This window comes from Dermacentor andersoni, chromosome 1 (genome assembly GCF_023375885.2).
Source record: "Dermacentor andersoni chromosome 1, qqDerAnde1_hic_scaffold, whole genome shotgun sequence".
NCBI lineage: Eukaryota > Metazoa > Arthropoda > Arachnida > Ixodida > Ixodidae > Dermacentor > Dermacentor andersoni.
Window position 1 is genome coordinate 139709725 of NC_092814.1, and position 26210 is coordinate 139735934.

At 46.2% G+C, this 26210-nt stretch overlaps 1 protein-coding gene across 1 annotated transcript in view; it reads right to left on the reverse strand.

Annotated features, from left to right (window-relative positions):
* LOC126544348 (ornithine decarboxylase-like) overlaps positions 1-25493 on the reverse strand; it is a 42119-nt gene extending 16626 nt beyond the window's left edge. Inside the window, exons 1-6 of the mRNA XM_050191637.2 lie at positions 25366-25493; positions 25081-25186; positions 21294-21390; positions 15678-15754; positions 2389-2555; positions 1046-1180 (exon numbers count right to left, since the gene is read on the reverse strand). Coding sequence (XP_050047594.1) covers positions 1046-1180; positions 2389-2555; positions 15678-15754; positions 21294-21390; positions 25081-25164 — 560 coding nt within the window. The 5' untranslated portion in view covers positions 25165-25186; positions 25366-25493. The remainder of the gene's footprint in view (positions 1-1045; positions 1181-2388; positions 2556-15677; positions 15755-21293; positions 21391-25080; positions 25187-25365) is intronic.
* Between the last annotated feature and the right edge of the window lie 717 nt (positions 25494-26210).

The window sequence follows — 26210 nt, forward strand, 5'->3', positions numbered from 1 at the left end:
TTATGCGGTTGATAGCGTTCCTTCCACTTTGCGAAAACAGCGTGCTTAACCTGTGCCTAGAATGTTGTTACCCGTAGAAGCCGACGCGTCCATTGCTGGGCTCGTCAAATCGCACGAAAGTTATTGTATCCCCGAAAGTGAACAATCAACAACACCTCCCCTGTATTCCATAAAATATATGAAATGACTTTACGTAGGAATTCTGATTACACAGTTCCTCACTGGTCCATGTTTTTTTCTAAATAAAAATGCTTACTTTAATAAAAGTGCTTCCTACGCTTCTTCGCAATACAAAATATTTTGTCGCAGCCACAGAACGTTACTATAGCTCATCGTGGGCATTTGCACGTGTAGGGGGATAGCGTGCGGTTAAGCGTAAATCAGAGGTGACCTTGAAGTAATATGTTTTGGAGAGGGCACTCAACCGCACTAACAAGTACAGTTGAGTGCGGTTGAGTCCTTGATTGCGCCATTATGTATTCATTATTATTTGTGTTTATTGCTCATAAATGTTATACATGTCTGTTTGCCTTCGCAATAGTACACCTATAGTATTCATATGCCCAGCTGAGCTTATATGAAAAAGCGCTGGTAAAAACGAAACTGCCAGCAAAACGTTCAGACCACGTGGCGTAGTAACATACGTACAGTAGCTCCCAGCTATGTAGCTTTGGCTGCGCTGCTACGGAAAGTTGTCGAGTGTACGCTGCGTCAGTGTAACAAAACTCCATTTTGCTAATGTACACTATCCGAAGGACTGTTTCGGCTGCAATGATTTTCAGCGTCATGTAGAAAGACAAACTGCTTAAACACTCTTCAGAAGGCTTAAACGACCACAGAAGAAGCGCACTGTCGGTCATCGTCTTGATTGCGTGCTCCATGTTTGGTGTTGTGTCCACACTATGTGAAACAAACTTCCCACCAGCCCTTTCTACCATTCAAAATATCGGTATTGTGCCGGAGAAACACCCGTACGGTAAAGAGCTTATTGAATCATGTCCTCCATTTGCGTTTTGCAGTATTGGAATATGTGAAATATACTTACGACACACCAACCACATTCAATTCCATATCGCGAGCGGCAGAGAGAACGTTTCTTGCATCATGGAATGGAATCCCATATTTGGCATTCATGGACTGCTGTACGCCAAATTCATTTGCAGCTATACGCAGCAGCAACCTGGATATCATAGAAAAGAGTTCAATTTTATGCTCAGAAATGCGTTATATTTTCTGGCTTGAATTAGTTGATGGAAAGCGCTTTATTTTCCAAGGTTTAAATAATGCCAGCAATTTTATTTAAGCAGTGAGCATGTAGAAAAGCAAAGTTGGTTTCAGAGTCATGAAAGGCAAGCAGGAGGGACAGCACACTAGTGGAGACAAATTTGAAATACCCGTAAGTGAAAGCGCAACAGCCCTAAAGGTTTTGCACGTCTGCCTTGGTTGCTTTTTGATTGATTGTTGAGAGCCGCCATCGTAAAGGAGTCAGCAATAAATTTTGAATGTTTGGGTTTCTTTAGCATACACGCTAAGCTCTTTGCCGGAATGTTTTTTTTCTTCTGCCGCCATAGTAGTAAGGTCACCGCTGATGGGAATCGCACCTGCGACCTCATGCTCAGCAGCCACATCTGCGGGTGGTTTTTTTTTTCGTGTATTCGTTTCTAGTTCTTAGATTTACACTCCATGAATCACAAACGACTTAGTTGTCATGACTCAGATTTTTCTGCAAGCGCGCGGTTTACTGCAGGCTCAAATAAACGTTTTGCCAATCCAGTCCAATATGCACTTAGTCATATCGCATTTTTGTTGCGAGATGTTACCCTGAAGTTTCAGAGTGCTGTCATGCCTATACATAAATCTAAGCACGCACGGGAACATGGGAAAACCACAGCGTGGCATTATTATTTACTTTTAAGGAAATTTTCCCTTTTGATTGACGTGGCGTCCGCTTTGACGCTTCACTGAAGCGACAAGTATGCTAACCATTGGTTTAGGCAGTGAGCTTGCACCGAAGTGATCTCCCCGAAAGTGGTCGAGGGAATACGACCATTCAACTTTCATAACGCCGAAGTAGTAAAGGCGTGGAAACCATTCGAGCATACGCATTGCCATTTTGCGATATACTAAATGTTGCGAAACTAAGACAGTACTCAATAAAAATTGTTAATGGGCTTGTACAGCGCGTAGAGCTGAACAGGCAGGGTTAATGAGCGAAAGACGGACATGTTGGCCACGCTGGTTTTGCTGTATTGTTTCTCCGCAGTGAAAGAAAGGAAGCATGGACCGGCGGAGGACAACGCAGAGAGGCAGCGAGTGAAGTCGACAAAGAACAAGGGCAGTCAGCGAAGCAGAAGACAAAGAAAGCCAGTTGAGTTGCCATTGACACACCTCGCGTTAGGGTCCTTGATTTTCTCCAACTCTTCAGCTGAATCAAAAGTTATGAGGGTCACGCCTCGTTCTTGCGCGAAGCGCAGATGTGACGTGCACTTCACGGTGTTGGCGTACACGATTCGACTTGCAGTGACGCCCATGTCGAACACAGACATCATTTCGGCCTGCAAGAAAACGGTCTCCCGAATTCGTTCCGTACAACGCACCAAATATGTACACGTCACGTGTGTTACGCCTCTCTCCAATTCACCCTTTCCATATGCGTGCCATTTTACACACTCTGCCGTTATGCATGCTTATTCTGGGAAGGGTGCCTTGGAATCGGAACTTTAACGTTTATTCAGTGGAGCACAATTCGCTGATTCTGCCTTTAGTGACCGTTAGACATAGTTATCAAAGATGAGCTAGGTGTTCTTTTATTGTTGAGGCCAGCTTTACAGGAACATTCCAACACATTTTCTTTGAAGCTGAGAACAGACTCGAATGAGTGGGACGCCTTTTAATGAATATAGTCCTGGATGAGTTGCGTCGCTCGCCTTCGCCTTCGCCTAGCGATTAATTTTCATCATGAACCAGCCTGACTTGCTCGGTTTTCTGTCTGAGTTTTTTCTAGAACTAGTTTTGGAGTATATTGTAACGTTGAAGCGTAAGACAATGAGGACGACCGTAGCTCCAGAAAATATGAAAGGCCAGCCTGGCGCATGCCGCGCTGACTAAGATAGAAAAGAGCTTGAGCCAGGCTGTGTTATCTTTCGTGTTCTTTGGAGAAATGGTCGCCCTTCACCTTCTTAACTTTAACGTTACACCATATTCAAGAAGAAATATTGGAAAAGCACACAAGTATAAAGAACGCAATGTTTGCTTTCCCTTCATTCTCTATCAGCTTAACGTTTCCTCCCATGATTACTGACGACGACGAAGTGTCTGCTTTGGAGAACGTTGTTTGAGTATCTCCCGCCTTTTTTAGTGAAATTATACGTGTACCTCTGAGGCGTCATTCCTCTGTTCGTAGGCGATGGACCTGGAGCACCTCGGAGATCTGCCAGATTCGACGACGCCAGCGGTTGCCGCGTCAAGAAAGCGGAGTGGCCCTCATAGCGACTCTGACAGCTGGACACCCGTATCTACTCACTCAGCAGCGAAGAGCCCTCGGACAATTACTCCAAGCTTGTTGTGAGCCGCAAGGCGAAGAGACAAATCACCAGGACCTCTTCGTTCTCGAGCACATTGAATGAAAGACCCCAAAGACTGCCTGTGACCAACACTATCCTTTTCGTTCCTGGTGTACCCGATGGGAACATGAAATGCCTCAACAGGCAAACTGTTTCGATGGTGCTGTACAAATTGGTGCTGAATTAAATTACTGAATTCAGAGTGAATACACGTAAGAACGTCCTGGCGATTGATGTCAAGCATGCGGCAGCGCGGAATACTTTGCGCAACGTCACCAACCTGGACGGAATGAAGGTGCGTTCCCACATCCCGCTGGGGTCTGGCGTTGTCACTGGTGTCATATACTATGTAGATGCTGCCATTCCCAGCTCCGACTTAGAAGTTCTTGTGAAACCGGCCAATGAAGCTACTGTCATCGCGAGTGTTATTCGCCTGGGCAACTCACGTTGTTTGAAGATAGCATTCAAGGGAGACTATCTTCATGCGGAAAAGTGGGCCATTTTCGACATCCTGTCAGGCCTTTGGTACCGGAGCCACTACAATGCCTCGACTGCATGAAGCGGTTTCACGTGAGAAGCGTACGCAGGAATACAGGAGTGTGTTTTCGCTGCGCTAAAACCCGCTCCGCGGATATTTGAAGGGCCACTGTTCTTAAATGTTAGCTTTGTCATGGGTCCCATGAAGCTTCGTCAAAGGATTGCCCAAACATTAAAAAAGGAGCTGGCTGTCTTAAAACAAGTAGCGAGAGACCATTCGTCTCATAGGGAGGCTGCCAAAACCATAATAAAGCGGCGATATCGTCGATGATGTTCGGTAAAGTAAATCGGTGCCTCTACCGCTTTCTTTGCATGCCCTGCTACTCCACATCCCTTGCCACCCAGACCAGTCGCGGCTGATAGGAACCAGAACACTGAAAAAAGCAAGGCTGCGGCTGATGAACCTTGGCCAAGGTTGTCAAAACTACAGCCACCTGCAAATTCACAGTGCAGCTCGGCAGCCTTGAATTCTGAACCTACCACCGATAAACTGCCATAAGAGGCCAAACAAGTGATCGTAATGCTTCGATCGTTGCTGAACGCTATGCGCGTGCTCCTCAATAAGCTAAAACGCCGTCAGCTCAGAGTGAACTTCAGGTACTGGATGCTCTAAGTCTAGTACTTGCAAGCCTTGAGTAGACACCATGGTTCATCTGACAATGTAATTTCGCACTGAGGTCGGACAAGCTTCGATTTTACATTGGAACGCCAGATTGAGGTCCCGCATCTCATTCTTCCATCAATTTGTTTTCACAAATAGTATTCCCATAATCCTTATTTGCGCACCTAACGTACTCACTCCCATCAAATTGTCAAGGTACGAACCATTTCTTTCATCGATGTGTGAGGGGCGCAGCAAAGTTATTGTGTACATCCGCATAGATTTTACGTATGCCCACCATGCAGTACAACGACATGATAACAATCAATATGTCTGCCGACGTGCAAGAAAGAAGCGTGTGTCAAGAAAGTGTGTTTCATCCCTGGGTGTGGGCTCTCAGAAATGGAAATTTCATTTACTATGGAAGAAATGGATGCCTCTTTGGCTGCTTCTCTACGTTCATCTTCACCAGGGCCCGACGGCACAACCTATGCACCTCTTGGACAACAGGCCTGGCAAAAGTTGTTGATTTACTACACCCGCTCATGGCACGACGGCATTGTTCCTCAGTAATGGTAGATTAGGAGGCTCATACCGCTGCTCAAGCAAAGAAAGTCGCCTTTAGACCTGACGTCACATTGCCCTATTGCCCTAGCAAGCTGCATAGGAAAAGTAATGAAAAGGATGATCCTTACACTCCTAGAATGGTATCTTGAACATCAAAATGCCTACCCTGACTCCATGACAGACTTTCGGTGAGGCAGGTCATCAATACACAATGTTACTGACCTCACAACATTCACACAACAACAAAAATGCCTTAAGCGCATATCAGTGGAGCTCTTTCTTGATGCGAAATGTACGATAATGTCACACATGAAGCGATCTTCGAGTCATAGGAGGTTGTTGGAATCGGTGGCCGAATGTTTCAGTGGATTCGCAACTCTTTGACCAGAAGATCCTATTTTATAACTGCTATATATACTGTTACGTGTGGAAAGACACAGAATAAAGAAGCTATATACAGGTTATTTACACTGGAGTCAGATCGCCAGGCCGACACTCGCTCGCGGCAAAAGGCACAGACCCACTTCGTCGTCGTTCTCGCGGCGGCTCGTACCTTCAGCATCACTCGATGATATCGTAATACTACTCCCCCGGCGGCAAAAGCGCCGTCACGGTGCTGTTAAATATCCAAGGCGCGTGGAGAGTTGTAGGGTTTGAGTCGGGCGACGTGGACAATGTCACTGGCTGTCACAGTGGAGGACGTAGTGGGCGTGGCTAGAGCGATTTCATAGGTGACATCGGTTACTTGGCGAAGCACGCGATATGGGCCTGTGTAGCAGGAAAGCAGCTTTTCACAAAGCCCAACTTTACGTGATGGTGACCAAAGCAACACGAGGGTGCCGGGCACAAAATGGACATCACGGTGACGGAGGTCGTAGCGTTGCTTCTGTTTGCCTTGAGAGACTTGTAGACGAGTGCGCGCAAGTTGGCGAGCATGGTCAGCATGGGCGATAGCGTCACGGGCATAAGCGCTAGTTGAATCTGTGGTGGACGGAAGCACAGTGTCCAGTGGTAGCGTCGGTTCACGGCCATACAAGAAGTAAAAAGGCGAAAAGCCAGCAGTTTCGAGACGGGAAGAGTTATACGCAAATGTAATGTAAGGTAGAGCCTGGTCCCAGTCACGGTGGTCGTCTGAAACGTATTTGGATAGCATGTCTGTAAGGGTGCGGTTCAAACGCTCAGTGAGGCCGTTCGTTTGAGGGTGGTAGGAGGTGGTAAATTTATGCTGTATTGAGCAGGCACGCATGATGTCGTCAATGACTTTGGCTAAGAACGTACGGCCACGGTCTGTTAGCAATTGACGCGGGGCACCATGAATCAAAATGATATCATGCAGGAGGAAGTCCGCAACATCAGTTGCGCAACTGGTCGGAAGAGCGCGGGTTACGGCATAGCGGGTCGCGTAGTACACCGCGACTGCAACCCACTTGTTTCCTGATGTAGATTCCGGAAATGGGCGGAGAAGGTCTAAGCCGACACGATGGAAAGGCTCGGCGGGGATGTCGAGCGGCTGCAGGTAACCAGCGGGGACCTGGGAAGGCTTCTTGCGTCGTTGGCAAAGTTCACAAGCGGCGACGTAACGTCGTACGGAACGGGCAAGGCCCGGCCAGAAAAAACGGCGACGTACACGGTCATAGGTTCGAGATACGCCGAGGTGTCCTGCTGTTGGTGCGTCGTGAAGTTCTTGTGGAACGGTTGAGCGGAGGTGCTTAGGTATGACAAGTAGGAACTCAGAGCCGTCCGGATGAAGGTTACGACGGTACAGAGTACCGTCGCGGAGGACGAAGAGGCGTAGAGTGGCGTCGGCAGGAGAGTGTTCAAAACGGTCGATGAGTGCTCTGATGTAGGGGTCACGACGTTGCTCGTCGGCGAAATGAAGCAGCTGCGACACAGAGAATACACAAGCCGCACTGGTAATATTGGAGGAGTCAGGGTCGTCAACAGGGTAACGCGACAAGCTGTCAGCGTCTTGGTGCAAGCGGCCAGACTTGTAGACCACGGTATATGAAAATTCTTGTAGCCTTGAAGCCCATCGACCAAGCCGGCCTGTAGGATCCTTTAGCGATGAGAGCCAGCAGAGAGCATGATGTTCCGTGACTACGGAAAAAGGGCGACCGTAAAGGTAGGGACGGAACTTCGCAACCGCCCAGACTACAGCAAGGCATTCTCGTTCCGTAATGGAATAGTTGCGCTCCGATGGTGTGAGGAGGCGGCTTGCATAAGCAATAACATGATCCTGACCACACTGACGCTGGGCTAAGACGGCACCTACGCCATGACCGCTGGCATCTGTACGCAATTCTGTAGGGGCATCAGGGTCGAAGTGGGCGAGAATGGGTGGTGAGGAGAGAAGAGTGACGAGACGAGAGAAGGCGGCGGCTTCTTCAGGGCCCCACAAGAATTGTACGCCTTTCTTCAATAGATTAGTCAGGGGTCTAGCAATTGCCGCAAAATCTTGAATAAAACGACGAAAGTACGAGCATAGCCCGACAAAACTTCGAACGTCTGCGGCTGTCTTCGGAACCGGAAAGTCTCGGACAGCGCGAGTTTTGTCGGGATCAGGCTGTACTCCGGAAGCGTCAACGAGGTGGCCCAGAACAGTAATTTGGCGGCGGCCGAAACGACATTTGGACGAGTTAAGTTGCAGGTTCGCCTTTCGAAATACGTCAAGTATAGCTGTTAGACGCTCAAGGCGAGTGTCGAACGTGGGCGAGAAGACGATGACGTCGTCGAGGTAGCATAGACAGGTGGACCATTTGAAACCACGGATCAAGGAGTCCATCATACGCTCAAAGGTGGCAGGGGCGTTGCATAATTCAAACGGCATTACTTTAAATTGGTATAGGCCATCAGGTGTGATGAACGCGGTTTTTTCTCTGTCCATATCGTCAACAGCAATCTGCCAGTATCCAGAACGAAGATCAATGGAAGAGAAATAGCTGGAACCGTGGAGGCAGTCAAGGGCGTCGTCTATACGTGGGAGCGGGTAGACGTCCTTTTTAGTAATTTTGTTCAGATGGCGGTAGTCTACACAGAAGCGCCACGTGCCATCCTTCTTCTTAACCAACACTACAGGTGACGCCCAGGGACTGGAAGACGGCTCAATGATGTTTTTGTCTAGCATTTTGTTGACTTCACTTTGAATTACTCGGCGTTCAGACGCAGAAACTCGATATGGTCGTCGGTGAATAGGTGTAGCATCGCCAGTAAGAATCCGATGCTTGACCGCGAGCGTCTGGCCTAAAGGGCGATTGTCGAAGTCGAAAATATCTCTGTAGGACGATAACACTTGGTAAAGGTCTTCAGCCTGTGCAGAAGACAGGTCCGTCGCAATCATTTTCTGTATCTTGGGGTCGGCGGCCGAGGCTGGCATGATGGGCCCCCTAAGCTCGCAAGAAGCATCGGTCGATAATGTTGCCACGTGATGGTCGCCGAGACAATCAACGTTGGCAAGGCAAATACCTTGCGGTAGAATTTGCTTTGCCAATCCAAAGTTGCAGATAGGTAGGAAAGTGCGGTTCGCCGTAATGGTAAGTATACTGTGAGGCACGGTAAGGTCATACTGTAGCGGAATGTCGGGCAGAGTAGTGACGAGGTACTCGCCATCAGGGACTGGTGGGGAAGACAAGAGTTCAATATAGGCTATTGATTTTGGCGGCAGGCGAATAAAGCCGGTGGGGCGTAGGCGGCACTGGGGTGCGTCAGAAGGTTCTGTGAGAATCGGCAACTCAAGGCGAAGGGTACTGGCAGAGCAGTCAATAAGAGCAGAATGCGCGGAGAGAAAATCGAGGCCGAGAATGAGGTCGTGGGGGCAATGAGCAATCACGGTGAAGAGGACAGGAGTGTGGCGGCCGGCGATGCTGACACGTGCCGTACACATGCCGTACACATGCCGGACGACGCGTGCCGACGCTGGGGTGAGGAGCTTGTTCAGTCGTCGTCGGAAGGCAGCACTCATGATAGAAAGATGTGCACCTGTATCAATGAGTGCCGTGACAGGATAGCCGTCAACGTCAACGTCAAGAAGGTTTTGGTTCGTGCGTAACGTCAGCAGAGGATTTGAGGGCAGAGTGGACAAGGCAGCTTCACCTCCAGAAGCTGCAGTGCCTAGTTTTCCGGCTGGATCCGGGAGGCGATAGGCGACGGACAGAAGCGACGGGGTTGGGGCGAACGAGACTGATGGCGTCGAGGTGAGGGCGAGCGGCTGTAGCGACGGTTCGGGGCAGGAGCATCAGCGGCAATGGGGTCATGGCAGGTGGCATAGGGAACAGAAGGTCCAAAGGGGCGGGAATGAGCAGCGGTTTATGTCCGAGGAGGTGGTGGCCATCGGTTGCGGCAGTGACGAGCGACGTGGCCGATGCGACAGCAGTGAAAGCAGATCGGCCTGTCATCAGGGGTACGCCATTCGGACGGGTTGCGGCGCGGTGTGGGAGAGAAAGGCTGCTGGGGACGAGGAGGGCTGCTAGAGAACTGGGGAACCGTTGGTGTAGGCGATGGACACACGGAGTTGAGACCCATGTTCTCAAATTCCTTTCTGACGACTGCCTGAATCAGCGCAATCGTGGTTGCTGGTGGATCGGGAGGCGTCGCGGAGAAAGCTGGCAAACAGGCGGCCTCGAGCTCGCGGCGAACAATACGAGTTACATCGTCACAGGGGGTGGTTGGACGCGGTCGACCCTCACATGTCGACGTAGCGGCAGTGTTGGGGAGCCGCGTGATGTGATGTGTGATACGGCGGCTCTTAGCTTGTTCAAGGCGACGGCATTCTTTGATGATGGCGTCGATAGTCGAGACGTGGCCGAAAACAAGCAAATTGAAAGCATCGTCGGCGATGCCTTTGAGCACATGCGACACTTTATCTGCCTCAGACATAGTATCGTCAGCTTTGCGGCAGAGAGCCAAGACATCGAGGATGTATGAAACGTACGGCTCTGTAGATGTCTGAACACGAGACGCAAGAGCCTTTGTCGCGGCAGCCTTGCACCCAATGGGATCGCCGAACAGTTCCCTGAGCTTTTCTTTGAAACTGTCCCAGCTGTTTATCTCGTCGTCATGCGTTTGGTGCCACACGCGTGGGCTGCCGCCGAGATAAAAGATGACATTGGCGAGCATGATCGTTGGGTCCCACCTGTTGTTAGCACTGGCGTGTTCGTAGAGCTTGATCCATTCGTCAACGTCCTCTCCCTCCAGGCCAGAGAACACACCAGGGTCGCGATGTTGGGCAACCGTGATAATTGGAGCAGTCGGACAAGCCGAAGCCGTTGCAGAGGCGGTCTCGTCACCGGTAGGCATGGTGACAAGCTCGATGTACCGACCACTCCGGAGTTCCGTGGTGAGGACGGGGATTACCGACCTCCACCAGAATGTTACGTGTGGAAAGACACAGAATAAAGAAGCTATATACAGGTTATTTACACTGGAGTCAGATCGCCAGGCCGACACTCGCTCGCGGCAAAAGGCACAGACCCACTTCGTCGTCGTTCTCGCGGCGGCTCGTACCTTCAGCATCACTCGATGATATCGTAATAATATGGTGGCGTCCCACAGGGAACGGTATTGAGCACTATTCTCTTTTCTATAACTATGGTTCGCGTTGCTGAATGATTACCCAAGACAGTTCACCTACACATTTACGCTGATGATATTTGTCTTTGTTCTTCTGCGGTGACTCGTCTTCATTCGCGCGCAGGAATTAAGCTGGCAGCCACTCTAACTTGTTCGTATCTCCGCAAACAAGGCCTCAGTGTATCCATCGAAAAATTTGCGTTAATCGCGTTAACGCGCAAACCCATGACACCGTACCCTGTTTCTCTCAATGGCCAGGCTACCACCTACCAGAAGTCTCACCACTTCTTAGGTATGATTATTCACGGGGACCTTTCATGGAGCCCTCACTGCACCTACCTGAAGCGGACACTAATTCCGATTGTACATATAATGAAGTTCCTGAGCAGAAAAGCCTGGGGCACGGTAGTGCGGTCCATGCTGCAGCTGTACAAAGCACTGTTTCAGGGCTTTCTACGGTACAGCTTGCCGGTTTGGGCAAACAGGTGTAAAAGAAATATTCGTTCCCTCGAAAGTTTGCAAGGCCAGGCTATAAGGACACGTCTTGGACTACCACGATGCGCCTCAATTCGTGCAACAATCTTGATTGCTAGATACTACTTGGTTCGAACATTAATCATTGACAACCTCAGAGCACACATTCGACATGTGTTGCGTACCCAGTCACTATATTGCTGTTTTGCCAACACAAGTCTTAGACCTCAAGCCATATTTTCAAATTTTTTTGCGATACATCAATGCTTCCTTCTGTCGGGCGTTAAACCAGCAGCAAGGGCACTGTTACCCCTATGGTGCCTACGACAGCCTCAAGTACGCCTCGCGATTCCACGTATTACGAACACCCGTCATTCAGCAGTGGTGCTGCGTCAGTTGACATGGTCCCAACTGAACGAGGCATATGAACAAACAACGCACATTTAAACCGATGAATCTGTCTAAGCAACAAGCTCCACAGGCGCTGTTATCATCTCGACCTTACAAGTCACAATTAAGTTCAAGGTGTCCCACATAACGACCTCTACGGCAACAGAATTTGCCGCCCTATGTGCGGCTGTTAATTACATCGTACAAGCAAAACCTTGAAAGCGGGTCGTTTTTTGTGACTCCAAGGAAGCTCTTCTGAATCTGCAGTCAGCGTTACGACACAAGGCCCATGAACACCTAGTGTTTGAGACCAGAGAAGTCCTCCATCAAGCCCTCATAAAGGAACATGGCATCATCTTCCAATGGCTTCCGGGGCACCTGGCATCGTCGGAAATGACCTTGCTGATGATGCTGCCCGGTCAACCCATAAAGAAACCCTGACAGCTCCTACACCCTTATCAAGGACAGACGCTGCGAGGGGTCTTCGTTTACTTGCTCACACCAAAACAGAAACTTCTTGGAACACCGTGATTTTCTCCAACTGCCGTCTCCACCGGCTGGATCCTACATTGAAGCTGCAGATTCCATCGAACTTCTCCTGCCATGATGCAACTCTACTGTGCCGCCTCTGGTTAGGGGTGGCTTTTATGAAAGGCTACTCATTCCTTATTGAAACGTCCGACACACCGATCTGTTACTCATGCAACTTTGAAGAGACAATTGAGCACTTCTTGTGTTTTTGTAATATCCGTGAGATCGAACGCGATGTTCTTCGGAGGGGGTTAAGCCGATTAGACAGCAGACGATTTAGACAGCAGACGAGTGATGGACAACCGCACGTGTTCACACTGAGAGTACCGTCTTCCCTTCTTCTCCTTTTTTTTCATCCCTTAGACCCCTTACCCGTGTAGGGCAGCAAACCGAACATGTATCTGGTTGACCTCCCTATCTTTTCTTTTTTATTCCTCCTGCTCGTCATGTGTAGTGGCGCCGATACCAATGCCCTGCCTATCACCTGTTTCTTTCTTGTTCGTTCCGTGAAGCGCTTATGGTAACCTTTCCGGGTTGGCGTGTGACAAAAGGGCTCGAGAGCACCAAGATAGGGGCGCAAGGACGAGCGAGACGCGTGAACAACCGCCACTCCCCTGTTTGTTAGAAGAGTGGAGGGGTGTACATGCGCGTGCGGGCGTTTGCTCGGAAGTAACTCATGGTCTTGAACAATAACCCATTGTCTGGTGTTTACGGGCTGTCGCGCTGGCTGCAACGTCATTGACTGTGTCAAAAGGGGCTTCGAGATATTGCGGGCTTCCTGATGCAGGCGATTGAATAATATTTGGCTCGCATGTTCGCGGTAGCATTGCCTTTTTCTTATCGTGTTCATGAAGTGTCTCATTTTTGTTTAAACCAGAAATATTTCTTTCTTATTTTCACCTGTAAGCGGAACAACAGAGCACACTTCCTGGTCCTTTTAGTCCATGACATCAGAATGCAGCATTCTCGACGCTGCACCTTACCTAAGCTAAGGTAGCATAACCGAACGTTTTTTGTGCTTTTACCGCTCCCTAGCTCAAGCGTTATTGCGAGCCCGGTGCAGGGCAACGAGAGCAATTTTGTATAGCATAAACAACTTCGGTAGTGTTTTTTTTTTCCCCACCGTAAATGCAAAATGAGCCTTCGGAAATAAAAAAAGACAAGCAGCTTTGACTTCTGTCCAAATACAGAATACAGAAACTCGGTAACGGAGCGATATCTTATATTTACTGGAAAGACTTAAAAAGTAGTGAACTTAAGTATCCTTATGTGATTTGAATGCGAAAGCATTATCTCTTATCTATTAATTGGTTTCCTGCATAATACGTGACGTCATGCATTTTCATGTGTCATTAAAAACTGTACCTTAATCAACCTTTATCTAATTTGTACCAACCTTAATCCACCTTAACCCACCTCACTCCACTTTAAGCCACCTTAATCCCCCTTGCTCTAATTTGTATGAACTTTAATCCACCTTAAACCACCTTGCTCTAATTTGTACCAACCTTAATCTACCTTAACGCACTTTATTCTAGCTTAATGCACTTTGATTCACGTTCATTCACTTTACTTCACCTTAATTCACTTTACTCCACCTTAAGACACCTTACTCTAACTTGTTCTAACTTTAATTGTGTATTACTACTGAAGTCATACAAGACGATGATGACGTCACTGATGATGATGATCTTTGGTACCATTCATTGCAACAATTGAATTATGGGGTTTTACGTGCCAAAACCACTTTCTGATTATGAGGCACGCCGTAGTGGAGGACTCCGGAAATTTCGACCACCTGGGGTTCTTTAACGTGCACCTAAATCTAAGTACACGGGTGTTTTCCCATTTCGCCCATTCATTGCAACAACGCCGGCTTTTCTGCCTCATGGGACATATAAATGCTTCGAGGATTGTAGCAGCAGAACTTGTTGAACACAAACACAGAAGGGAAGGAATAGACGCAGATGTGAACTGACTTCTTTATTGAAATTCCCGCGCATTTTATTTCGTCGACCCACCCCCTTCCTTTTATCTAGCTGAGGCTTCTCTCAAAAAGGCGACTTTTTTTCTCGTCAAAGCCACTGACGGCGTGCGTACACATTGTACTCGTGTCTGACTTATCTCAAATGCCCCAGGAATCTCTCGAGTTAGCCTATCGTCATTCTTTTTGAGGACAGCACATCATGCAATTTGGGGGTGCACGTGCGCCCTTGGCTATCTTTTCTTTCCTGTTCATTTCTCAATGTTATCAGTGCAAGGCTAAATTGCTGCCAGGGGTCCCTGAAAGTGATGATGCGTGCTCTCTTGTACGATCGTTTAGACATCTTACTGTGTGCCCTATGTATTGTACTCCTTTGACGAAATCGCAGTATCTGGTTTGATTCAGGATATGGCATTGTGGTTTCTTCTTTTCCCGGTTATAACAGCGTTTGACTACATCAATAAATATTCCATGCTTATTTTGGCTCTGTCAACATTTTTTTTTTTTTGTTAACAGACTGCGTAAGGACTGAGGAAGTTTTGGCGACCGATGAAGATGCATCCCAGAGGACTGATCGTGGCCGTCGCCCCTCGACCATCATTTTCGCCTGAGGCCTATTAGTACATCCGGCCTGCGGGCAACAAATTACTAGCTGCAATAGTTGTAATATGGCATAGATGTCGCTACATGCAAGTGCTTGGTGCTGTCACGTGGTACATTTAGGTAGTATATTTTTAAAAATTTGCACCCTGTTTGTGTAGCGCCAAAAAGTATAACCAGGGCAGGAAACTTTACGAAAAAGAAAATTAATTGGATATTTCTGGGCAGGCGTTGGGAGTTTGGGGTTTAAATAAAAAATATTTCCAGTTGGGCAATTATTTTGGAAATAATTACCCAACTAAGACATAACATTTAACAAAAATACACATATGTGCTAGAAAGGGTAGTGAATAATACTTGGTTGCATTCGCGTAGTCATACCTGCTCTTTAAGAGCTGGCTTAAAGTAGCCGGAACACCTTGTAAGGCGTTGCCGCACTGAAATGGTAAAAAGACAAAAGAAATATACAGACTCACTAGTTTACACAGTGTCTCTAGTGTCCTGTGCAATTCCCATTGAGATTTGGACATTACTGCACACGGAGGCCTACTTAAGTGCGATGTGGCCAAAAATACAGTGTTCCGGCATTGTATACAAAGAAGCGTCCCAAGGTAGTCTTGCTAGTTCAGCTGAACTTTGAACGGCAAGACAGCGCAGAAAAGTGTCTGTCTCCCTGTTTTCATTTCCTGTACTGTTTCATTGTCAAGTTCGTGTACACAATGAATATTCCTCTGCATATGTTCTCGAGACGTAGGATTATCTTACGAAAAACTCTGTGCAGTCGACACTTGAGACATCAGGAAGTGGCAACCGTGGTAACAAAAGTTTTGCTGACGTTGTTTTATCATAAGTAAAAAAAAAATACCTTGTTTGAACAATCGAAATTCACTCCGTGGGTGTTGAGAATTTGAAGTATTACAGGATCTGAGCATGCCTTGACAGCTATAAAAGAGGGAATAATAATAATAATAATAATAATAATAATAATAATAATAATAATAATAATAATAATAATAATAATAATAATAATAACAAGAACAATAATAATAATAATAATAACGATTATTTTTCATCATCACAATGATGACGGAAGCTGTAGGTAACAGCTGCTCTTTGTAGAGGCAGCTTGACAAAGGCCTACAGCGACCTTCGTACAAAACAGTCAGCAGCGAAAGTCACAATAACATGCAACATACAGCAAATCCAATAAAATAAGTATAGAGGATCTCTTAGTCTTATAAACAGTCAAAGCACAGGAACAAGTATAAAGGTGAACAGAGAGCCAATGCAATTTAAAAACCTAGCATATGCAATTTTCGCAATTCGATCGGTGTACATTTCAGAAAAGCTATGCCATCATTCAAACATTTATTAAGTAGTGTAGGCATTATGTAGGATTACTTATTTTTTGAATAATTTATTTTCGGGGTTATTACTTTCCACATTTCTTTATATCGTCTATTAAGCGATGTTAATGTTTTGTTGGAAGAGTACGCAAGCAGCTCTAACATAAACAAGTTCTGAAAACTACTCACCGCTTACGGCTAGCAATATTACTTGTTCTTCGGGACATTAAAGTAAAAACTAAAGTCCTAAAAACTTTTCTCTTCGGACCTACCAGGAAAGGTAAAGCCGAAAATTATGGACCCTTGTCATTCATCCCTAACGTGTAGACGAGGGGGATTATACGGGTATGTATCTTGTCCCGCGAATACGGATATGTGCTCGCATTATTCTGAATAGGAATTGCGCATCTGCGCGTTGACACAATTGTTGGGAATCGTGTGTGAAAGCCGAAATAGACTGAGCATAAATATGTATGGTGGTGCTGCTCCCTTCAACGCTTCTCTGATATTTGTCTGTGTAGATGCTGTAGATTTGTGTGTGTAGATACATTAAATCTGAGATTAGTCCATCACTGGTGACGATAGCAACGGAAGGCGGCAATACATCGGCGCAGGCTGCGAATCCACGGACGTGAAGAGACTTGCGATAGCTCATAAGCACGATACAGTACCTACTGAATTTCGTTTCTCTCCTTACCTATTCTTTCTCTTTCCCTTCCCCAGGTGTAGGGTAGCCAACCGCGCACTTCTTTGGCTAACCTCCCTGCCTTTCCCTCTTCTTTTCTCTCTCTCTACTGAATTAATTTTTCTGCGTATACTTGTACGCACACAATTCGAAAAAAATATGTAAGTCATGGTACCGGTGCCCGCCATTAGTTTCTCCAAGTTCATTTAATCTTAATTTCTTGGTTATTTCTTTGGTGTTAAACTCATTTAATGCGACAGCGGCCACTTTCGCGACTACTCAAAACTCGTGCAAAACTCCTGCAATCTTTTAAGATCTCGGCCAAATGTATATGGCGACGACAACACTGCGTCATATGGTGGGGGTATGACGACGACCCCGGCAGGACAATGGTGGTGTGGCGAAGCCGGCGACATGATCCAAACTACAGAGCGGCGGCAAGATGGCGGCATTCCGACAGCGATGCAACAAAGAAAAATGCTACATTATAGTACGAGAATGACGGCACGACGACGAAAAGAACTTCATTGACTCTGATATACTTCATTGACTGTGATATCAAAGGAAGCTAAGAGTAGTCTTTTCGAGAGGAACACTGTGAAATACTGCTGCATCGCACACCAGCTATGGTGCTTGAGCGCATTGCATGCTGTTGCTTCCGAAATACATACGCTGACGCCTTGAGTCTCTTAGTTTCCGTGGCGTTCGCTATCAATTCCGCACAAATGTCTAGGGACACAAGAGACAGGCCAGCGTATTGTTTAGAGCGCCTGATTACTAATTGAACATCACCGCAAAGGTGTGTTTTTTACTTTCTTTGTTCTTGCCCGCCACATACATACGTGTATTTATATAGAAGCCTGGAGGCCCCCCTCATGCAGAAATTGCAGCACTGACTTTGCCAACATATCGTGCATGAGCAAACGCGTGTGTTTTATCCCTTTAGATGCTGGAGCAGCACTTTGGAGAGCTCACGGGGTTTTCAGGTATTGGCTCCAGGCCCAGGTGATGGAGGGTATAAGGGCTCTACAGCCCGTATCTCTGGAGAGAGGCTTTTTCCAACCGATAATTATTATGTGGAGCGGAGCAGACACACGGATGAATTACGGCGCGCGTGTGCCGACGGAGAAGCGATTGTTCGTGGAGGAATGATAGAGCGAAATACTGAAGAAATTGTATGAGGTGAAATGTGTGGTGTGAAAATAAGTAGACTTCCCCTGCGCCCAGTGCATATTGACAGTGAATGAAGACCATTGAACATAGCGTATGCCTTTTAAAATCCATAGCTTCTTGGAAACGTTCTTGTGAAACTGCACAGCGATGAGCGAGTCAGTGTAGATGTTCACCACACTGATGCTCTACAGTGTATTGGCGGCTTCGACTGCGTCCGTCAGGGCCTGCAGCTCAAGCATTAATAATATCTAGCGCTTTTTAGCGTTCCGAAATTGCACAGTGGTTTATGAAGGACGCCGTAGTGGAGGGCTCCGAGTTAATTTTGACCCCTTGGGGTTCTTTCACTTTGCACCCAAAGCATCGTACACGAGTGTCCTTGCAGTGCGGCCCCAACGGAATGGGGCCGTCGAGGCCGGGAATTGAATCCGCAACCTCGCGCTCGGCGGCGCAACCTCATAGCCACTAGGCCACCGCGGTGCGTTAAGTAGTACGGCTTCTGCATTTTCTGTACTGTAACATAAAATAGGTTGAATTAAAAAGTTCGTTGGACTGACGAAGTCTACTTGGCCTCCACGTTAGTCAGCAGCCGCATCTGTGTACAACGCGCTGTCTCCCCGAGGTGCAGTCATGTTTGGCACTCTGGGAAGTTTACCACGCCGCTAAGGCTTTGTTGTGGTTGTGATAAAAGTGCAGCCCGTGGCGGAAGATCGAACAACGTGGTAACCAGGGGCCTAGAAGGGTTACTGCATAACTCTTTAATAAGAATCCCCCTCCATTCCACCCCGCAAAAGTGGATCTACAGCGAAGCTGTACATCCACTTTTTTGAACGTTTGGCACTCTTGCACGCCTCTTGCATGCCTGGCACTGAAATGTGTCCCAAAAGTAAGAGCGCCAAAGATTTTTCAGAACCCTAAGGATGCAATCCGCATTAACTTTAGGGCGATCCAGCAGACTCCACACCCAGCCTTTGTGACCCATGGACTTACTCGGCAAGAAGCAACGCTGTTGTACCGCATCCGAACGGACTCCGCTTAGAGCCCGGCTTGGTTATTCAAGACTGGACGAAGCACTTCCCCGTTCTGTATCTTCCGCGGCGATATTGTCGACATCGAATATTTCATTTGGATATGCCCGCAGTTCGACACAGAAAGGAAAGCGATAGTCGACAGCCCGCTAAAGAATGGTCTTTCGCACAGGACCTTTAAAGACGTCGTTTTCTGCGGAGGGCTTGCGGCAATCAGGAAGAGGGCTCAACAACTGCTCATTGCTCTCATGCAACACATGGCGCTCTTCGACACCTGGTGACACACACACCAGGTGTCGCTGGTGTGTGTGTGTGCTCACTCATAGTAGGCTCAGGCGGAACAATTGCCGGCTATGTACGCCAGGCTCACCCAGCCTGCTGCGGTGAAGATGACGTCCCCTACCTCGTTCCTAAAATGGCAACCGCCCACATTATAATGTGATTAGATGCAGGCATAATACGAAACCCGAATTAAACATTTTTGCCACTAACACGCGGCAACCATGAAACCGCGTGTGAGAGCTCTTGAGTCCGGATTCGCAAGTGCGTAATAAGGGGTGCTATAAAGTAAAGCTATCCCAAACTTTTCTATTTCAATTCTGCAATCAGCCCTCCACGATTAGTCAAAAAAATTTTGAGCCACCACCCACTGCCTCTGTCTGTCACACGACGTCTCGGAAACCGCGAAACCACCCCATCCGATATAATATTTGTATACTGATTATCCACGATTCGACCGAACGAATGAAAAATAACAATTTCCGATTCCAGGCCTTTTTCAGCATAAGCGAAAAAGGCATCGTTTAACCAATTGGTCAAACTTTTTCAGGCTGCACCCACTTTGCCTGTCTGTCACGCGACGTTACAAAATCGCGAAAACTCACTGCGTCAAAGTGACGTGTGCACGTTAAAGACGCATTAATACGCCGAACAAAACTGACTTTTTTTCTGAATAGCCGGAGACTGCCCTGTTCCGAAAGGAATAGAAGCAGGCTGCCGGCCAATCGCTGTGGCACTGGCTACTCGTAGCTATCGGGAGCAAGAATTTATTTCCGTATAGTAAGAGATCTTGCCTGGCACTACAACGTTATTGAGACCTTTCAGCTCGTATACGAGATTGCTGCTCTGCCAACTATACTTTGCTGAGGATCCATTTTAGCGGCCTTTTTAACCTTCCGTTGCACGCCGTCGCGGTTTCCGACCATTCACCACAAGCTAAATAAGGGGACCAATCGCAGACGCTGGCACCACCCTCCTCGTCCTCTTATCTACTTTTACTGTGTTGGCCCGGCCCTATCGAAACTCTCTCCACTTGAGTGTGCTCTTCGCCTCTTCTCAGCCAATTAGATAAGAAAAACTGCCCAATGTAGGCAATGTTATTCGCTTTGAAAAGTATGTGACATCCTATAAACGAGAAGCGCGTTTGATTGGGCTTTTCAAACAACGCTGCGGGTGACCGCCCGATGCTTGCGTCGGTGGTTACGTCAATTTGACGTCAGGAGATTGGAATAAGAACAGATTAAGCAGAGTTTGACGTTATAGGGCTCAAGGTCACTTATTAATCTTTTGTGGAACTTTTTCAGAATATAGAGAACCGAACCTCATTAAAGGCAACTTGACGTAAACGAGTACATTAGGCGCCTCGAATGCCCTCTATATAATTTAAGTCAATAAGTTATTATATAGAAATTCGTTTGAAATATCATAACATAATATCCAAGTAAGCAAGATTCTGATATGCTAAACTGACTATGATTGATGTGTGTACCTTCCGCCTGCTTGCGACACACATTACTTTTTGCTGTGTCTGGAAAAATGTACGTGAAGTATCAACATGCTGAAAATTTGTAAAGCTTACGCTGACTGTTACCGTAGGTCACAGTACCGGTAAACAGTGGTTATAATTCTTTCAACGTGCAGCGAAAATTCTGGGATCTTACGTACTAAAACCACGATCTGATTATGAGGCACACCGGCAGCCTTTCTAGAGTAAGGGGTTCAAGTGCTTAACATCATTGAGCTCTGCCACTCGGTAAGCACGCACACACGCAAACCCTTCCCCCCCCCCCACGCAAATGCACATGCACAGAAAGAGAAGAGAACGACAGAAAGACAACCACACACAGATAGACGAGAAAACAAAAAGGGATGAGCTGATGCGTGAGGTGGTCTAGAAGGAATGCACCAACTGCTGCAAATCAGAGCGAAGACAAAAAAATCACAAATGTGCTACAATATCCTTGAAGACTTACCATAGAAAGGCGTCACACGGGGCATTTCCTCACGCCATAGCTTTATCTTCGCTTCCAAATCCCGTATATCACAAACAAAAAAGGCATCGTCTGCGGACTGTTAAGAAAACGTTGGTTACATAGCGTATGACAAAATGTACCTAAATGCAAATAATTTATTATATTTACAGAATTGGCGTACCCATACTATGCAGTCTCATGTAACGGTAGTTTATTCTTTGCGAACTTGTTTCGAGTGCCGAGCGCCCACAAAGAGCAACCATTCAGCAAACCATTCAGTAATTTTGAAGCATGCGTACAGGCCTATATGAAGTACCAAAGTCTTTCTAGGTAAAGATTTTACGTTTAGAAAGGATTTTATTTTTTGCAATGACATATTTAAAAAAAATTCGAGGCACTTCCGCACTATACACGAAGCTGCTGTCCATATCATTCCTAACTACCTTGCGAAACAGAGTGCGACGTAAATTTCCTTCTCTAAAGTAGTGATAGGTATTCTCAGGGCATGTCGCCAAATCAGCACTGTACAGCCTCATGTAACCTGGGTATTGCGTTGTTAATAAGCTCACGTTGGCATCCACACAGGGTCCTGCCCCCTGTAGAAGGGGGCAGGACACCTGTAGGACCCGCATCAAGCTGCTACAGCTTTTTGTCCCGTCTTCTCCTTCCACATCGAAAAGGAAATAAAAGTGATTGATAGTTTGATTGATTTCCTGAGCAAATAGGAGAATTTAGGACACTTAGTGGCCAGCTAACTCAGTCTGATTTAAGAATAATGTGAAAAAAAAACAGAAGCATTTTCAGATCTACTATGCTACTGTAGCGCCTGGCATCAAATGACGATGTTGTCCGAACAAAACACGCGTCCATTACAAGTGGCGTTGCAACATGTGGAAGCGTCTGTCAACAGAACCCACGTGCGCATCAGACAAGACTAAGTGCACAACGATAAGAGGCGCGGCGAATGCTATCCCCGAATCTCAAACAGTGTATCTCGCCGAGGAACGCGTCCCGCAACCGCTGTTGGCCACGACTGGACTTAGTGCCCACTAGGAGGAAACACAACAAGAAACCTTGACAAAATATGAAGTTGCTTTAAAAACAGCTGTTGACAAGGTGGAGATGGTACGATAACCCAAACATCATGAGCGTATAGTTTAATTTAGTCCACTATGGAAGCAGTGTCATCGCCCACCTCCGATGCTCCCCCCTCCCCCCCTTTTTTACATACGTTACATAGAGTGTCCGTAATCATGTCTTATGGCATTTAATTATCTGCGAATGTCGGTTGCGTTTTCGGCGATTTTATTATATGACGCTGCATGAGCTTGCTTTTAATATTTAATTGTAAGGTTTACGTGCTCTTCGTTTGTGGCAAGTACTCTGTGTTGGTAATAATTAAGCTGTCTTGACGTTGCAACAAAAACTGACATTTAGAAAAAAAACTAAAATTCCGTTTTAAAGGCGGTCGCAATATTGACCACACTTTTCTTGTAAACAGAGGGATCATTAAGGGTGATGAGTTCTTCCTAGTCGATACGTATTCATGAAGAATTATTTCAGCTGTCATGGGTTTCAAAAGTTAATTATGGCCTAACAGCACGTTTTTGTATTCTTTAAAAGTTCCAGTGTGATTTGGGAGTTCCCAAGGGTTATTAGATTGCTCGCAATTTACTAACAGTATCCTTTGCAAGTAAGAGCAACCTTTTTTAGCAGAACACCAGTTCTCCGGTATGATGCAGATTTTTTCTACAGTTATCACTCTGTTCTCGCTAACCACCCGCAGTTTAAATATATTTTTATACTATTTTTACCTTACTTGGAGCCAGGGTAAGATTTTTAGTCATGTGGCAGTGCGCTAGAACTGATACGTTTAGTGGCACCTTCATGCCATCTCGAGATTCGTGTTTTACCGAGGAAAGACTTTAAATATATGTCAATGCCACGTAGCCGGACGGAACCAAGGTAATATTGTTTGCCGTCGCATAGATATACACAGATTAATTTTTTTTCATTGTACCTAATTTTGTAATTAGTCATATATTTAATCAACTTCTCAAGTATTATAGTTAGATGAAAAGCATCAATGAGAAAATTGTAGAGCGACATGAAAAACCTTCGATACAGCTTTCTGTAGCTCAGTACGTGCTACATAATATTGTTTTTACCTGTGTGAAAGCAGCTTGCGATTACACGCGAAGTGCCTCGAGCGTCCAGTCGCGTGGCAATTTTGGGTGCATCTGCGGGATTCTTTCACGCTCGGAAAAACACTTTTTTGTAGCACGTACTTAGCGAAAGAAAGCTGTATCGGGAGTTTTTGATGTTGCTCTACAATTTTCTCATTGACACTTTTAATCTAATTATACTATTTGACAAGTTGATTATATAATTAAGACTAATTATTTAATCAGACGGAATGCGAAACATACTCTGAGAATCTCTGAACGAGATTACTTTGGTTCTGTCCAGCGGCGTAGCATTTGGATATTTTTAATTTCGGTGCATGATAGTTGGAACACCCTGTGTATGCGAATGTTACATATGTTCCGAATGCCAGTAGCCCCAAATGCGCTTATCGAACACTTGTAGGCTGAGCGACACATGGTGCTACTATGGTATGCGCACATATGTTCAGTGTAAAAAGAAATAAATTCGTACCTAGAACGTAAACACATGATTTCGGCTCATAGGTACCTCCAAAGCAATGCTATCTCGTAATGCAAGACTGCAGTATACTAAGCAAATTTTTTTATTTGCTTGATTTTCTTTGATTTGGCCACTAATTATGTACCAATTGGCGCTTTCCAATTCTTCATTAGTACTCCACATTGAGTATGTGCCACTGTGACACAGAAGGCATAGAATCTCTGAATGTTCCTTGATATATAGCTGCCGTACTTCTTCGTGCCATAAATCGTTCATCACCATTCTTCTCGCAACTAGCATAACACATCACGTTGACACTCACAACATCGCTCCATAGACGCCACACACTGTGCATCCGTATAATTTGGTGTTCGCACTTCCGTATAGCTTGTGAGTGCTGTAGTACATAAATTTAAAGATTGCACGATAATAATGTTGTCACCTTTGTGGTGGATAAACATAAACATTCCGTAAGATAAGACGTGGCAAAGGATGAAACTAAACACAGTTGTAGGCATCGCTGCTAGTTTCACTGAAACTTCGCTACACATAGATTCAAATATGTAGGTCGGCTGTGTATATTTTTTTTCGGTATTAAGCGTTGGAGCTCTGTGCCCACGTAAGTTCGCCAGAAAAAATGCCCCAATCTATTTGTGTTTGAACATCAAGCGCACTCACTGCTTAGTTACATCACCTACATTACTTAATTCATGAATAGTCACATCGCCGTGTGACGCTGTGCCATTCCTTGCTGCTTCTCGAAGCATTGCTATTCTGTTTATCCATTGTAATTACAGTGCTGGAGAGCACGACTTACAGCAGAGCACGACCGTACAGCATGTTACATATTACATTGTATAGCCAACGTAGAAATGTAGCGGCAATGTTCCTCACAAACTCAAAACGTACTAAACAACTGTTGCGAGTACAACGAAAATAACTTATGCTATACATTATGCTATAAATGCATAAAGATGCATGAGCTACGTAGAGGATAATCAATTTGACAGTGGGTTGGCTGTCACGTTTCAAGCCAGAATGCTCCACAGAAAGCAAACACATGATTTTCTGAAAGATAAGAATCAGCACTCATGAGCTCATGTTTACCGCATGAAAGCGCTTGAACAGACTTTAACATTACCTGCGATTGAATGACTTTTCGGGCGACATCCGTGACTTTTTCATCAACGTGAACCAAATCCTCGCTGTCCTTGGTTTCTCCCATTGCAAAACCCGCGCTGCTCTAACTGCGAAACGAAAACGCCAGCGCTCCTTCTTTTTAACGGAAGGCCGAAAGAACGTCCTTAAAGGTAAGGACAAAGTACGCCTTCTCCTGACGACCACAAGACCATGAATGCAAGAGAGAGATAAGAAAACCACAGACACGCAAAGAACGAGAACAACACAAAGCGGCAGAAACACTTACCTTCGCCTCGCAGTAGCGAAAAGAATATGAAGCTGTGACGAGTTTTCGTAAAGACTTCTTCCAGTGTCGAGACAAGAAAAATTGTGAAAAGCCGGCGGCCGTCGTCAGTGGTGACGCGCTGCTGATGACTAAAGTAAGATACAAACTTCGAACGTCTCGACAAGTGCGTGCTTACCGCAGCTCTTTCACGCATACAACAATGGCTCTTATCCCTCTCGTTTCGAGTGGAAATAACGTCACACTACTGTTCCGCAAACAGGCACTCTACGAAGAACCGCCATAAAATCGATGAAGCGTCTGTGACTCTCATGATTTGGCTACAGTGTAACAAGGAGGTCGTCGGCTAAGAGCTTACCGCAAATACAGCTTAAAGAAAGAAGAAAAAACAAGCAGCAAAACTTCTCGCGCCCAGACCGTCTTTCGTTTTCATTTTTTTTTCTCTTTTCTAGTCGTGCTTAAACCAGGCAACCAGCGCCTAGTCATTACTGGCGTGCATGTTCGACGAAGGATGCTGGATATAGTTCCGTACCATAGGCCTGTGATTGCGAATAATGAAAAGAAAAGCGAAACTCTAAAGGAGGAATTCAAACTAAGGCTACAAGAATGAGTTGCTACGGGTTAGATTTTTGGCGCAGTTACAGTGCACACCCCCTTTTTTTTTCTTCAGGAAAAGGCATACGAGGCGATGAACAACTGGCGAAAGAGAACTGCTCACTAAATCTAGAAAATTTCGCCTCAGAATTTAGTAGTAAGATTAGAAATGGTTTTATTTTGTGCGGAACTCAAACAGGAGCTAGCTGGTGACGGCATGAGAGACCATGAATACTGGGTAAGCAAGAGACCAG